Source organism: Oncorhynchus kisutch, linkage group LG2 (assembly GCF_002021735.2).
Source record: "Oncorhynchus kisutch isolate 150728-3 linkage group LG2, Okis_V2, whole genome shotgun sequence".
NCBI lineage: Eukaryota > Metazoa > Chordata > Actinopteri > Salmoniformes > Salmonidae > Oncorhynchus > Oncorhynchus kisutch.
This window is the reverse complement of record NC_034175.2, coordinates 33,303,286-33,319,805: the sequence shown is the minus strand read 5'-3', so window position 1 is coordinate 33,319,805 and position 16,520 is coordinate 33,303,286. Positions and strand designations below refer to the sequence as shown.

At 43.5% G+C, this 16,520-nt stretch overlaps 1 protein-coding gene across 30 annotated transcripts in view; it reads left to right on the top strand.

Annotated features, from left to right (window-relative positions):
* The window catches only part of LOC109904047 (E3 ubiquitin-protein ligase MYCBP2), a 340,396-nt gene that overhangs the window by 132,955 nt on the left and 190,921 nt on the right, over window positions 1-16,520 (top strand). For all 30 annotated transcript variants that reach the window (XM_031793477.1, XM_031793472.1, XM_031793485.1 and 27 more), the window contains one exon: window positions 16,004-16,123. In XM_031793477.1, coding sequence (XP_031649337.1) covers window positions 16,004-16,123 — 120 coding nt within the window. The remainder of the gene's footprint in view (window positions 1-16,003; window positions 16,124-16,520) is intronic.

Sequence of the window (16,520 nt, the reverse complement as noted above, 5' to 3'; positions counted from 1 at the left end):
GACATGATGTCCCAGATGTGCTGAATTGGATTCAGGCCTGGGGAACGGGCGGGCCAGTCCATAGCATCAATGCCTTCTTCTTGCAGGAACTGCTGACAAACTCCAGCCACATGAGGTCTAGCATTGTCTTGCATTAGGAGGAACCCAGGGCCAACCGTACCAGCATATGGTCTCACAAGGGGTCTGAGGATCTCATCTCGGTACCTAATGGCAGTCAGGCTACCTCTGGCGAGCACATGGAGGGCTCTGCGGCCCCCCAAAGAAATGCCACCCCACACCATGACTGACCCACCGCCAAGCCGGTCATGCTGGAGGATGTTGCAGGCAGCAGAACGTTCTCCACGGCGTCTCCAGACTCTGTCACGTCTGTCACATGTGCTCAATGTGAACCTGCTTTCATCTGTGAAGATTCAAAAGTGACCAAAACATCAGCCAGGAAGCATAGGAACTGAGAAGTGGTCTGTGGTCCCCACCTGCAGAACCACTCCTTTATTGGGGGTGTCTTGCTAATTGCCTATAATTTCCACCTGTTGTCTATTCCATTTGCACAACAGCATGTGACATTTATTGTCAATCAGTGTTGTTCCCTAAGTGGACAGTTTGATTTCACAGAAGTGTGATTGACTTGGAGTTACATTGTGTTTAAGTGTTCCCTTAATTTTTTTGAGCAGTGTATATATATATATGTATATGTGTGTACGCACGCACGCACACAGAGTTGAAGTTGAAAGTTTGCATACAATTTTGCCAAATACATTTAAACTCAGTATTGTTAAGGTGTCTGCGTTTGAGACAACCCGGTACAATTTGGGTCCCGAGGCAAAACCAGTTGAGATTAACTACCTTAGACCATCCTCCTTAGCCAGATCCCAAATCTGCTGTTTACCCCAGGCCAGGGCGTCTCGCTCAAGTAATAGTAGAAGAAACACTAGGCTCTCAGCATAAAGCTGCTTTTGCATTAATATGATACACAGTTGATATCAGAAGTTTACATACATCTTAGCCAAATGCATTTAAACTCAGTTTTTCACAATTCCTGACATTTAATCCGAGTAAAAATTCCCTGTTTTAGGTCAGTTAGGATCACCACTTTATTTTAAGAATGTGAAATGTCAGAATAATAGCAGAGTGATTTATTTCAGCTTTTATTTCTTTCATCACATTCCCATTGGGTCAGAAGTTTACATACACTCAATTAGTATTGGGTAGCATTGCCTTTAAATTGTTAAACTTGGGTCAAATATTTTGGGTAGCCTTCCACAAGCTTCCCACAATAAGTTGGGTGAATTTCGGCCCATTCCTCCTGACAGAGCTAGTGTAACTGAGTCAGGTTTGTAGGCCTCCTTGTTCGCACAAGCCTTTTCAGTTCTGCCCACACATTTTCTATACGATTGAGGTCAGGGCTTTGTGATGGCCACTCCAATACATTGACTATGTTGTCCTTGAGCCATTTAGGTGGTGTGCTGGAGGTCATTGTTAATTTTGAAGACCCATTTGCGACCAAGCTTTAACTTCCTGACTGATGTCTTGATGTTGCTTCAATATATCCACATAATTTTACTACCTCATGATGCCATTTGTTTTGTGAAGTGCACCAGTCCCTCCTGCAGCAAAGCACCCCCACAACATGATGCTGCCACCCCCGTGCTTCACGGTTGGGATGGTGTTCTTCGGCTTGCAAGACTCCTCCCTTTTTCCTCCAAACATAACGATGGTCATTATGGCCAAACAGTTCTATTTTTGTTTCATCAGACGAGGACATTTCTCCAAAAAGTATGATCTTTGTCACCATGTGCAGTTGCAATCCGTAGTCTGGCTTTTTATATGGCGGTTTTGGAGCAGTGGCTTCTTCCTTGCTGAGCGGCCTTTCAGGTTATGTCGATATATGACTTTTTTTTTACTGTCGATATAGATTCTTTTGTACCTGTTTCCTCCAGCATCTTCACAAGGTCCTTTGCTGCTGTTCTGGGATTTGCACTTTTCGCACCAAAGTACGTTCATCTCTAGGAGACCGAACGCGTCTCCTTCCTGAGCAGTATGACGGCTGCGTGGTCCAATGGTGTTTATACTTGCGTACTATTGTTTGTAAAGATGAATGTGGTACCTTCAGGCATTTGGAAATTGCTCCAAAGAATGAGCCAGAATTTTTTTCTGAGGTCTTGGCTGATTTATTTAGATTTTCCCATGATGTCAAGCAAGGTGGCACTGAGTATGAAGGTAGGCCTTGAAATACATCCACAGGGATACCTCCAATTGACTCAAATTATGTCAATCAGTCTATCTGAAGCTTCTAAAGCCATGACATCATTTTCTGGAATTTTCCAAGCTGTTTAAAGGCACAGTCAAATTCGTGTATGTACATTTCTGACCCACTGGAATTGTGACGTGTGTGTGTGTGTGTATATATATATATATATATATATATATGTGTTCTACCGTTCAATGGTTTGGTCATTTAGCAATGTCATTGTTTTTGAAAGAAAAGCAATTTTTTTTGTCCATTTAAAATAACAAAACATTGATCAGAAATACATTGACACATTGTTCATGACTATTGTAGCTGGAAAAGGCAGATTTTGAATGGAATATCTAATAGGCCTACAGAGGCTCATTATTAGCAACCATCACTCCTGTGTTCCAATGGCATGTTGTGTTAGTTAATCCAAGTTTATCATTTTAAAAGGCTAATTGATCATTAGAAAACCCTTTTGCAATTATGTTAGTACAGTTGATAACTGTTTTTTAAATAAGCAGTAAAACTGGCCTTCTTTAGACTAGTATAGAGTATCTGGAGCATCACCATTTGTGGGTTTGATTACAGGCTGAAAATGACCAGACACAAATAACTTTCTTCTGAAACTCGTCAGTCTATTTCTAAGTGACACCAAACATAAATATACACTACACTACACTACCGTTCAAAAGCTTATGAACACCTTCTCATTCAAGTGTTTTTCTTATATTTTAAAACTATTTTTTGTTTTACATTGTACAGTCGTGGCCAAAAGTTTTGAGAATGACACAGATATTCATTTTCACATAGTCTGCTGCCTCAGTTTGTATGATGGCAATTTGCATGTACTCCAGAATGTTATGAAGAGTGATCAGATGAATTGCAATAAATTATAAGTCCCTCCATGCCATGCATATGAACTGAATCCCCCCAAAACATTTCCACTGCATTTCAGCCCTGCTACAAAAGGACCAGCTGACATCATGTCAGTGATTCTCTCATTAACACAGGTGTGAGTGTTGATGAGGACAAGGCTGGAGATCACTCTGTCATGCTGATTGAGTTCGAATAACAGACTGTAAGCTTCAAAAGGAGGGTGGTGCTTGGAATCATTGTTCTTCCTCTGTCAGCCATGGTTACCTGCAAGGAAACACGTGCCGCCATCATTGCTTTGCACAAAAAGGGCAGGCCATTGTGAGTGCATCTGCACGCACAGTGAGGCGAATACTTTTGGAGAACGGCCTGGTGTCAAGAAGGGCAGCAAAGAAGCCACTTCTCTCCAGGAAAAACATCAGGACAGACTGATATTCTGCAAAAGATACAGGGATTGGACTGCTGAGGACTGGGGTAAAGTCATTTTCTCTGATGAAGCTCCTTGCCGATTGTTTGGGGCTTCCGGAAAAATGCTTGTCCGGAGAAGACAAGGTGAGCGCTATCATCAGTCCTGTGTCGTGCAAACTGTAAAGCATCCTGAGACCATTCATGTGTGGGTTTGCTTCTCAGCCAAGGGAGTGGGCACTCACAATTTTGCCTAAGAACAAAGCCATGAATAAAGAATGGTACCAACACATCCTCCGAGATCAACTTCTCCCAACCATCCAAGAACAGTTTGGTGATGAACAGTGTCTTTTCCAGCATGATGGAACACCTTGCCATAGGGCAAAAGTGATAACTAAGTGGCTCGGGAACAACACATTGATAGTTTGGGTCCATGGCCAGGAAACTCCCCAGACCTTAATCCCATTGAGAACTTGTGGTCAATCGTCAAGAGGCTGGTGAACAAAGAAAACCCCACAAATTCTGACAAACTCCAAGCAATTGATTATGCCCAGAAGTTAATTCTCAGCATGCCAGGACAGATTGCAGAGGTTTTGAAGAAGAAGGGTCAACACTGCAAATATTGACTCTTTGCATCAACTTCATGTAATTGTCAATAAATGCCTTTGATACTTATGAAATGCTTGTAATTATACTTCAGTATTCCATAGTAACATCTGACAATAATATCTAAAGACGGAGGCAGCAGATCTTGTGAAAATGTATATTTGTGTAATTCTCAAAACTTTTGTTCACGACTGTAGAATAATAGTGAAGACATCAAAACTATGAAATAACATATATATGGAATCAACAGCTGAACCATCATGAGCATCCTGATGGGTTGCATCACTGACGGGTATGGTAACTGTTCGTCCTTCGACCGCAAGGCACTGCAGAGGGTAGCGCGAATGTATAATCTCAAATATATTGTATATAAATAAATTTTTGGTTACTACATTAAACCCTGTTATTTCATAGTTTTGATGCCTTCGCTGTTCTACAATGTAGAAAATAATAAAAAGAAAGAAAAAGCCTGTCCAAAGTTGGACCCTTTCACTTTTTTTCACATTTTGTTACAGCCTTATTCTGAAATGGATTAAATAAAGTGTTTTCCTCATTCATCTATACACAATAACCCATAATAACAAAGTGAAAACTAATTCATATATATCCTTTTTTTAAATGCCTGATTTACAAAAGAATTTAGAGCCTTTACTATAAGAAATTGAGCTCAAGTATATCTTTGTTCAACCTTGAGATGTTTCTACAACTTTGAGTCCACCTGTGGTTGGTACCTGTGGTATATCCCAATTGATGGGATATGATTTAGAAAAGCACAGAGCTGTCTATATAAGTTCCCACAGTTGACAATGGATGTCAGAGATAAACCATCGCATGATTTTGAATGAATTGTCTGTAGAGCTCAGAGACAGGATTGTGTCGTTGCTCAGATCTGGGGAAGGGTACCAAAACATTTATGTAGCATCGAAGGCCCCCAAAAACAGTGGCCTCCATCATTCTTAAATGGAAGAAGTTTGGAACCACCAAGGCTCTTCTTCGAGCTGGCCACCCTGATAAAATGAGCAATCTGAGGTAGAAGGGCTTTGGTCAGGGAGGTGACCTGACGGTCACTCTGACAGCTTTAGAGTTCCTCTGTGGAGATTGAAGAACCTTCCAGAAGGACACCCATGGTAGAGTGGCCAGCTTGAAGCCACTCAGTAAAAGACACATGACAGTCTTCTTGGAGTTTGCCAAAATGCACCTAAATGACTCTGATCATGAGAAACAAGATTCTCTGGTCTGATGAAATCAAGATTACGCTATTTGGCCTGAATGCCAAGCGTCTGGTCTGGAGGAAACCTGACACCATCCCTACAGTTAAGCGTGGTGATGGCAGCATGTTGTGGGAATTTTTTTCATCAGCAGTGACTGGGAGACTAGTCAGGATTGAGGGAAAGATGAATGGAGAGAAGTACAGAGAGATCGTTGATGAAAACCTGCCTTTGCCCCAGTCAATGACCCTAAGCATCTGGCCAAGACAATGCAGGAGTGGCTTCGGGACAAGTCTCTGAATATCCTTGAGTGGCCCAGCCAGAGTCCGGTCTTGAACCTGATCGAAAGACCTGTAAATCTCTCGAAAGACCTGTAAATAGCTGTGTAGCGATTCACCCCATCCAACCTACAGAACTTGAATGGATCTTCAGAGAAGAATGGGAGAAACTCTCCAAATACAGGTATGCCAAGCTTGTAGCATTACCCAAGAGGACTCCAGGCAATTAACAACATGTTGATTTTTCAAATGCCATTAAATTGTCAATTGTAATTGTGACAGTCATTACTACATTTATTTTTTGTACTTCATGATACTTTAAAAATATAACTTATAAATGCCTCATGCTTTGTGTAACCCCATCAGAACCCAAAATATAAGCATGTTTCACTCCTTTGATTGTAAATAATGCAATTGTAAACAAACACTATATTGCATGGTTAAAAACATGGTTAAAACTATAATTTTTAAAGCCGGTCCTTCCATCCATAGCTCTGACCTATGAATTTGAGTGGTAACATTTCTCCAGCCCCATCACCCAGCTGTTTCCCTAAACGATGACTGATTTGCAAGTGTTTGAATTGCAGATTGCCCCTTTCGGCAAAGACCCTTCTAAATAGGTTTCCTCTTTCTTTGGTGCATTAGTATCAATACAAAGGGTGAACCAGGGGAGAGAGAGAAAAGGAAACAATTGGGTGTCTATTACATTAATTGTTCTTCTTATTCGGCACTTTAGTCCATCCACACCTGACAGTTGTGACATATCAAGAAGCTAAACAGCATGATTGTTACACAGGACGGCAACACAGTACTTTTGTTAAAGAAAAATCAATATCAGTTTAACTCGATTGAACAACAATCTCTAAGCAGGAGAGTAGATTTTTCTTTCAGTGGCCGTCGTCTGACACCAGAATTAGATGCAGGTGAAACAGTAGGTGTTGTCATAGCGCCTCAACAATTATGGGATAGGTAGATCAGATAGAAGATGTGACGGATCGACTTCTGACACCAATTGCGCTTATTTCACGTCATCCCAGACGTCAGCATAGGCTTTCAATAGAGTATTTATAGCCATAAATGAAATAATTAAGTTGTTTATATCTGAACAGGGTGCATTTGAAATATCCTCCATGGATAGTCACTAATAAATAGATGGTGTCGGTGCCCTGTGGTTATATTTGGAAGCAATAAACTATGTTTTAGAGGAAAGTGCAGATGGAAGATGTGAAAGAGACTATTCTTAATTGAGATGAGTATGTCACACTGGTTAACCCATTAGGATTGTTATATACTAGGATCTTTCCCTCTTCCACCCCACAGTTGATGTTTGTGAGGTTGAGAGTGTAGGTATTGACACTGAATAGAAAAGACTGAGGGACGATGGATTCTCTATAGCATGTCACTTAGTTAAATATAGGATATAATGCTATTATAAAGGTAAAGCATCAAGGGGAGAGGGTGTGATCATGTACCCGAATTCGCACCCCTCTTGAGGCGAAAGGAAAATGTTCCTTTTATAGTTCTACTGAACCCTGGTCCATGGACATGCGTATGTCTGCGAGGTATATGCTGACTAATCCAGCAGTTAGTTCATTTGTTAATTTAAATACTGAACAAAAATATGAATAATATTAACATGTTGACTGTTGGTCCCATGTTTTATGAGCTGAAATAAAATATCCCAGAAATGTTCCATACATAAGCGTTTTTCTCTCAAATTTTGTGCACACATTTGTTTATTGCCCTGTTAGTGAGCATTTATCCTTTGCCAGATAATCCATCCACCTGACAGTTGTGACATATCAAGAAGCTAAACAGCATGATTGTTACACAGATGCACCTTGTGCTGGGGATAATAAAAGGCCACTCTAAAATGTGCAGTTTTGTCACACAACACAATGCCATAGATGTTTCAAGTTTTGAGGGATCGTGCAGTTGGCATGTTGACTGCAGGAAGTCCACAACAGCTGTTGCCAGGAAATTGAATGCTCTACCGTAAGCCGCCTCCAATGTCGTTTTAGAGAATTTGGCAGTAGGTCTATCCGGCCTCTCAACCGCAGGCATCGTGTGGGAAAGCGGTTTCCTTATGTTAACGTTGTGAACAGAGTGCCCCATGGTGGCAGTGGGGTTATGGTATGGGCAGGCATAAGCTATGGACAACAAACACAATTTTACCGATGGCAATTTTAATGCACAGCGATACCGTGACAAGACCTTGAGGCCCATTGTCGTGCCATTCATCCACCGCCATCACCTCATGTTTCAGCATGATAATGCACGGCCCCATGTCACAAGGATCTGTACACAATTCCTGAAAGCTGAAAATTGCCTGCATACTCACCAGACATGTCACGCATTGAACTCATTGAGCATGTTTGAGATGCTCTGGTTCGATATGTACGACAACATGTTCCAGTTCCCGCCCATATCCAGAAACTTCGCACAGCCATTGAAGAGTGGGACAACATACCACAGGCCACAATCAACAGCCTCATCAACTCAATGCGAAGGAGTTGTGATGCGCTGCATTAGGCAAATGGTGGTCATCACATACTGACTGGTTTTCTGATCCACAGGTATCTGTTACCAACAGATGCATATCTATATTCCCAGTCATGTTGAATATATAGATTAGGGCCGAATGCATTTATTTCAATTTTCTGATTTCCTTACTTCAACATCGATCTGGGTGTGAGGGCCGTCACCAACCCAGAGGACTGGGTGATCTCGGTCTCCGATGCCGACGTGAGAAGGGTCTTTAATCAAGTCAACACCCGCAAGTCTGCGAGTTCCGATGGTATTCCAGGGCGTGTTCTCAGAGCATGCGCAGAACAGCTGGTAGGCATATTCATGGTCATTTTTCAATCTCTCCTTGTCCTATTCTGTAATCCCCTTTGTTTTTAAAATGACCCCAATCATTCCGCTTCCTAAGAACTCTAAGGCTTCATGCCACAAATACTACCCCCCTGTAGCTCTCACTTCTGTATTCATGAAGTGCTTTGACAGGCTGGTTATGGCACATGAGCTGACAAGGTACAAATCTGTCGTTCTGCCCCTGAACAGGCAGTTAACCCACTGTTCCTAGGCCGTCATTGAAAATAATAATTTGTTCTTAACTGACTTGCCTGGTTAAATAAAGGTAAAATAAATATAAAAAACATTAACTCCACCATCCCAGCCACCCACTCTAATTTGCGTACTGCCCCAACAGATTAATAGATGACACAATCTCAATTCCTCACCCACCGAGATAAGAGGACAGGGATATTGGCGCCGGAGAGGATGGGTGCTGTTTTATGGGCACTTCACCATCTGCTATTTTTTTTTCTTCGCTTTGTTTAACTTTTTTGTACATAATGGTGCTGCTACCTTCTCTTATGACCAAAAAGAGCTTCTAGACATCAGAACAGCGATTACTCACCTTGAATTGGACAAATAATTTTTCTTTAATGAGTCTGACAAGCGGGATTTACACTAGACAAGCTAACTTACTTCTATGCTCGCTTCGAGGCAAGTAACACTGAAACATGCACGAGAGCATCAGCTGTTCCCGACGACTGTGTGATCATGCTCTCTGCAGCCGATGTGAGTAAGACCTACAGGTCAACATTCACAAAGCCGCAAGGCCAGACAGATTATCTGGACGTCTACTCCGAGTGTGCGCTGACCAACTTGCAAGTGTTTTCACTGACATTTTTAACCTGTCTCTAACCGAGTCTGTAATACCAACATGTTTCAAGCAGACCACCATAGTCCCTGTGCCCAAGAACACTAAGGTAACCTGCCTAAATAACTACCGACCCGTAGCACTCATGCCTGTAGCCATGAAGTGCTTTGAAAGGCTGGTCATGGCTCACATCAACACCCTTATCTCAGAAACCCTAGACCCACTCCAATTTGCATAACGCCCGAACAGATCCACAGATGATGCAATCTCTATTGCACTCAACACTGCCCTTTCACACCTGGACAAAAGGAACACCTAAGTGAGAATGCTATTCATTGACTTCAGCTCAGCATTAGTAGTGCCCTCAAAGCTCATCCCTAAGCTAAGGACCCTGGTACAAAACACCTCCCTCTGCAACTGGATCCTGGACTTCCTGACGGGACGTGGTAAGGGTAGGTAACAACACATCCGCCACGCTGATCCTCAACAATGGGACCCCTCAGGGATGCGTGTTCAGTCCTCTCCTCTGTTCACTCATGACTGCACGGCCATGCACGACTCCAGGCACGACTCCAATACCACCATTAAGTTTGCCCATGACACAACAGTGGTTGGCCTGATCAACGACGAGACAGCCTTTCGGGAGGAAATCAGAGACCTGTCCGTGTGGTGCAAGGACAACAACCTCACCCTCAATGTGATCATGACAAAGGAGATGATTGTGGACTACAAGAAAAGGAGGACCGAGCACGCCCCCAATCTCATCGACAGGCTGTAGTGGAACAGGTTGAGAGCTTCAATTTCCTTGGTGTCCACATCACCAACAAACTAACTAACCTATTCCCCCTCAGGAGACCGAAAATATTTGGTATGTGTCCTCAGATACTCAAATTCTATAGCTGCACCATCGAGAGCATCTGGTTGCATCACTGCCTGGTATGGCAACTGCTCGACCTCCGGCCATCCAGGACCTCTATATCAGGCAGTGTCAGAGGAAGGCCCTAAAAATTCTCAGTCTCCAGCCACCCTAGTCATTATTTAACTAGGCAGGTCAGTTGAGAACAAATTCTTAATTACAATGACGGCCTTGGAACAGTGTCTGTTCGGGAATTCGATCTAGCAACCTTTCGGTTACTGGCCCAACGCTCTAACCACTAGGCCACCTGCCACCCCTGTTCTCTCTGCTACCGCATAGCAAGTGGTACCGGAGCGGCAAGTTTCGGTCCAAAATGCTTCTGAACAGCTTCTACCCCGAATCCATAAGGCTCCAGAACGTATAATGAAATGGCTACCCAGACTATTTGCATTGCCCCCCCACTTTGACGCTGCAGCTACTCTGTTATTTTCTATGCATAGTCACTTTAACTGACCGGTACCCCATGTATACAGTCGTGGCCAAAAGTTTTGAGAATGACACAAATATTAATTTTCACTGTCTGCTGCTTCAGTTTGTATGATGGCAATTTGCATATACTCCAGAATGTTATGAAGAGTGATCAGATGAATTGCAATTAATTGCAAAGTCCCTCTTTGCCATGCAAATGAACCGAATCCCCCCAAAACATTTCCACTGCATTTTCAGCCTTGCCAGCTGACATGTCAGTGATTCTCTCATTAACACAGGTGTGAGTGTTGACGAGGACAAGGCTGGAGATCACTCTGTCATGCTGATTGCATTCGAATAACAGACTGGAAACTTCAAAAGGAGGGTGGTGCTTGGAATCATTGTTCTTCCTCTGTCAACCATGGTTGAGATTGCACCTAATTCAACCATTTATTTGATCATCAAAAACTTCAAGGAGAGCAGAAGAAGGCATCAGGGTGCCCAAAAAAAGTCCAGCAAGCGACCGTCTCCTAAAGTTGATTCAGCTGCGGGATTGGGGCACCACAAGCACAGAGCTTGCTCAGGAATGGCAGCAGGCAGGTGTGAGTGCATCTGCACGCGCAGTGAGGCGAATCCTTTTGGAGGATGGCCTGATGTCAAGAAGGGCAGCAAAGAAGCCAATTCTCCCCAGGAAAAACATAAGGGACAGACTGATATTCTGCAAAAGGTACAGGGATTGGACTGCTGGGGACTGGGGTCATTTTCTCTGAACACAGTCATGAAGAATGGTACCAACACATCCTCCGAGATCAACTTCTCCCAACCATCCAGGAACAGTTTGGTGACGAACAATGCCTTTTCCAGCATGATGGAGCACCTTGCCATAAGGCAAAAGTGATAACTAAGTGGCTCGGGAACAAAACATCGATATTTCGGGTATATGGCCAGTTAACTCCCCAGACCTTAATCCCATTGAGAACTTGTGGTCAATCCTCAAGTGGCAGGTGGACAAACAAAAACCCACATATTCTGAAACTCCAAGCGTTGATTATACAATAATGGGCTGCCATCAGTCAGGATGTCGCCCAGAAGTTAATTGACCGCATGCCAGGACAGATTGCAGAGGTCTTGAAAAAGAAAGGTCAAAACTGCAAATATTGACTCTTTGCATCAACTTCATGTAATTGTCAATAAAAGCCTTTGACACTCATGAAATGCTTATAATTATACTTCAGTTTTCCATAGTAACATCTGACAAAAATATCGAAAGACACTGAAGCAGCAAACTTGGTGATAATTAATACACTGCTCAAAAAAATAAAGGGAACACTTAAACAACACAATGTAACTCCAAGTCAATCCCACTTCTGTGAAATCAAACTGTCCACTTAGGAAGCAACACTGATTGACAATAAATTTCACATGCTGTTGTGTAAATGGAATAGACAACAGGTGGAAATTATAGGCAATTAGCAAGACACCCCCAATAAAGGAGTGGTTCTGCAGGTGGGGACCACAGACCACTTCTCAGTTCCTATGCTTCCTGGCTGATGTTTTGGTCACTTTTGAATGCTGGCGGTGCTTTCACTCTAGTGGTAGCATGAGACGGAGTCTACAACCCACACAAGTGGCTCAGGTAGTGCAGCTCATCCAGGATGGCACATCAATGCGAGCTGTGGCAAGAAGGTTTGCTGTGTCTGTCAGTGTAGTGTCCAGAGCATGGAGGCGCTACCGGGAGACTGGCCAGTACATCAGGAGACGTGGAGGAGGCCGTAGGAGGGCAACAACCCAGCAGCAGGACCGCTACCTCTGCCTTTGTGCAAGGAGGAGCAGGAGGAGCACTGCCAGATCCCTGCAAAATGACCTACAGCAGGCCACAAATGTGCATGTGTCTGCTCAAACGGTCAGAAACAGACTCCATGAGGGTGGTATGAGGGCCCGATGTCCACAGGTGGGGGTTGTGCTTACAGCCCAACACCGTGCAGGACGTTTGGCATTTGCCAGAGAACACCAAGATTGGCAAATTCGCCACTGGCGCCCTGTGCTCTTCACAGATGAAAGCAGGTTCACACTGAGCACATGTGACAGACGTGAGAGTCTGGAGACGCCGTGGAGAACGTTCTGCTGCCTGCAACATCCTCCAGCATGACCGGTTTGGCGGAGGGTCAGTCATGGTGTTGGGTGGCATTTCTTTGGGGGGCCGCACAGCCCTCCATGTGCTCGCCAGAGGTAGCCTGACTGCCATTAGTTACCGAGATGAGATCCTCAGACCCCTTGTGAGACCATATGCTGGTGCGGTTGGCCCTGGGTTCCTCCTAATGCAAGACAATGCTAGACCTCATGTGGCTGGAGTGTGTCAGCAGTTCCTGCAAGAGGAAGGCATTGAAGCTCTGGACTGGCCCGCCCATTCCCCAGACCTGAATCCAATTGAGCACATCTGGGATATCATGTCTCGCTCCATCCACCAACGCCACGTTGCACCACAGACTGTCGAGGAGTTGGCGGATGCTTTAGTCCAGGTCTGGGAGGAGATCCCTCAGGAGAACATCCGCCACATCATCGGGAGCATGCCCAGGTGTTGTAGGGAGGTCATACAGGCACGTGGAGGCCACACACTACTGAGCCTCATTTGGACTTGTTTTAAGGACATTACATCAAAGTTGGATCAGCCTGTACTGTGGTTTTCCACTTTAATTTTGAGTGTGACTCCAAATCCAGACCTCCGTGGGTTGATAATTTGATTTCCATTGATCATTTTTGTGATTTTGTTTTCAGCACATTCAACTATGTAAAGAAAAAAGTATTTAAGAATAATATTTCATTCATTCAGATCTAGGATGTTATTTTAGTGTTCCCTTAATTTTTTTGAGCAGTGTATTTGTGTCATTCTCAAAACTTTTTGCCACGTCTGTATAGCCTCCGTATTGTTGTTTTACTTCTGCTCTTTAATTATTTGTTACTTGCATTCCTTTTTTTGGGGGGGGGGGGGGGTGTATTTTTCTTTACTCTACTGTTGGTTAAGTGCTTGTAAGTATTTCACGGTACTGTCTACACCTGTTGTTTTTGACTCTTGTGTCAAATACAATTGTATATTTTTGGAGTACTTAAGTGAGAATGCTATTCATTTACTACAGAATTGTCCCCTCCAAGCTCGTCACCAAGCTTAGGACTCTGTGTCTGAACACCTCCCTCTACAACTGAATCCTGGAATTCCTGATGGGCCAACCCCAGGCAGTGAGGGTAGGCAACCTCACCTCTGCCACCCTAACCCTTAACACAGGGATCCCACAGGGTTGTGTGCATAGTCCCCTCCTGTGCTGTTCACCCAGGACTGTGTGGCCACGCACGACTCCAACGCCATTATCAAGTTCGCTGACGACACGACGGTGGTAGGCCTGATTATTGGTGACTGAGTCAGCCTACAGGGAGGAGGTCAGTGACCTGGCAGTGTGATGCCAGAGAAACAACACCTCAATGTCAGCAATACCAAGGAGCTGATCGTGGACTACAGGAAACTGGGGGATAAGCACGCCCTCATCCACATCAACGGGGCGGCAGTGGAGCAGCTAGAAAGCTTCATGTTCCTCAGTGTTCAAATCACTAAAGACTTAAAATGGTCCAAACACTCGCACAGTAGTGATGAAGGGGTGACCGTGCCTCTTCCCCTTCAGAAGGTTGAAACAGTTTGGCGTTGGCCCTCAAATCCTCAAAAGGTTATACCGCTGTGCCATTGAGAGCATATTGACTGGCTGCATCACTGCTTGGTATGGCAATAGCTTTGACCTCGATCACATGGCACTACAGAGGGTTATGTGGACAGCCCAGTATATCACTGGGGCCGGGCTCCCTGCCATCCATGACCTCTATATCAGGCAGTGTGAAAAGAATGCCTGAGGAATTCAGGCTCCAACCACCCAAGCCATAGACTATTTTCTCTGCTGCTGCATGGCAATGCCAGTGCATCAACCAGTGCATCAATCCTGACACCAACAGTCTCTTGAACAGCTTCAAGAAATATGACGAATAAATAACTAACCAAATAGATACACGGACTATCGGAGTTAACCTTCTGTCTTTTATTTACCTTTTTATTTAAATCTTTGCACTGTCTCTATGCACACTCACAGGTTCCTACACACTCACAAACACTGTCACTCCAACACACAAACACTCCATTTTCTCACTCGCACATAATATGTACATTATTTTATACTGCCTCTCACCCACTCGCATACAAGCTACTGCTACTCTGTTATCTTATACCCTGTTGCCTTATCCCCTTACCCCTATACATATTTACCTCCATCACTCCAGTATCCCTGAACCTGTATATATGGTATTGGAACTGACTTTTTAAATATTTCCTGTATATAGTATGCTTACTTATGTACTTTGTATTTCATATTTTCTATTCTTATTTCTCAAGTTTTTTTTTATCTAGTAATACATTGTTATTGATTATTGCATTGTTGGGTTTTGAATTTGCAAGAATGGCATTTCACTGTACTTGTGAATGTGACATTAAATCTTAATGTGTCGCAGTGCATGAGGAAAATGGATGTCACACCAGATACTGACTGGTTTTCTGATCCACAACCCTGCTTTTTTATTTTTATATGTCTGACCAAAAGATGCATATCTACATTTCCATTAATTTGAAATTCATAGATTAGTGCCCAATTAATTTATTTCAATTGACTGACTGACTTTATAATAACTGTAACTCAGTAAAATCTTTTAAATTGTTATGTGATATATTTTTGTTCAGTATAAAAAGAGGAAGACCGTAACATGTCAGTCCTTGGTATAACATGGGGTTGAGAAACACTTCTATGATCACTAATGCAGGGGTGTTCATCCACCCGGTTCCTCTCATCCACCATGATGACCTCTGAAACAATAGGACCCCTATGAAAGCCATTGACACACCAAACTCACATTACACTTTTATACAGAACAGGTATGACACTATTTTCAGAACATTTTTAAATAAATGCAGCTGGAAAGAACAGCACTAAGCTCTGGATCCTGTTGCTGTGTAGTTAGGAGTCAAACGCACCTGCAAGTGATACTTCACATTGAAGTTGAAGTTGAAACAAACCCCCCACCAAATGTCCTCCCACAAAGAGAGGTCCTGCTCTGTGAGGTTTTGAGAGCTTTTACCATATTTCTACCTTCTTTTTGCATGACCTTTGTCCTTCCTTTTCTCCCCTTTTTCTCAGAATCACTTGCTCCTTCCAGCAACCCTCTCTTTCTTGCTCCAGGGCTACTACTGTTCCGATCGAGACACCCATCTCTGAAGCTACCAACAGAGTTCTTCATCTTTCTTAATCCCTACCCCCCCTCTCTCTCCTCCCTGCTCCCTCCTTCCCTCTGTCTACCTGACTGATGGCCTGTTTGCCTTTGCAGACGGGAACAGTGAGCGAGGGGAAAAGGACGCCAGTAAGATCACCACTTATCCCCCGGGGGCGGTGCGCTTCGACTGCGAGATGAGAGCTGTGCAGGTTAGCTGCGGCTTCCACCATTCAGGTAGGTCCCCCGGACACACCCTATTACTCACTTCCTGCTTCCTCTTTTGATCTCTTCCTCAGTGGTGTTTGGCCACATATCAAATAGCCATATGTCATAAAGGTCTTTCAATAAAAATAGTTAAAGGAATGTACCCTTCGTTAAGCCCCATCCCCTTGGTTGCTGTTGCTACCTCAGTAGCATTTTTGTAGGAAGCTTGAGAAAACCCTGACGATATCACATTTTATTTTTAATACGCAATTAAATTAAACAGACTAATCCTTGCTAATCAGGGACTGTCTTGGGACTGTCATTACAATTGCTCTCAAGTCATATTCTGCTATTGACAGCAGATGAGTTGTGTTCATAACATAGCTAATTTAGCTAGTCTGTGCCTTAAGAAAGTATTCACACCACT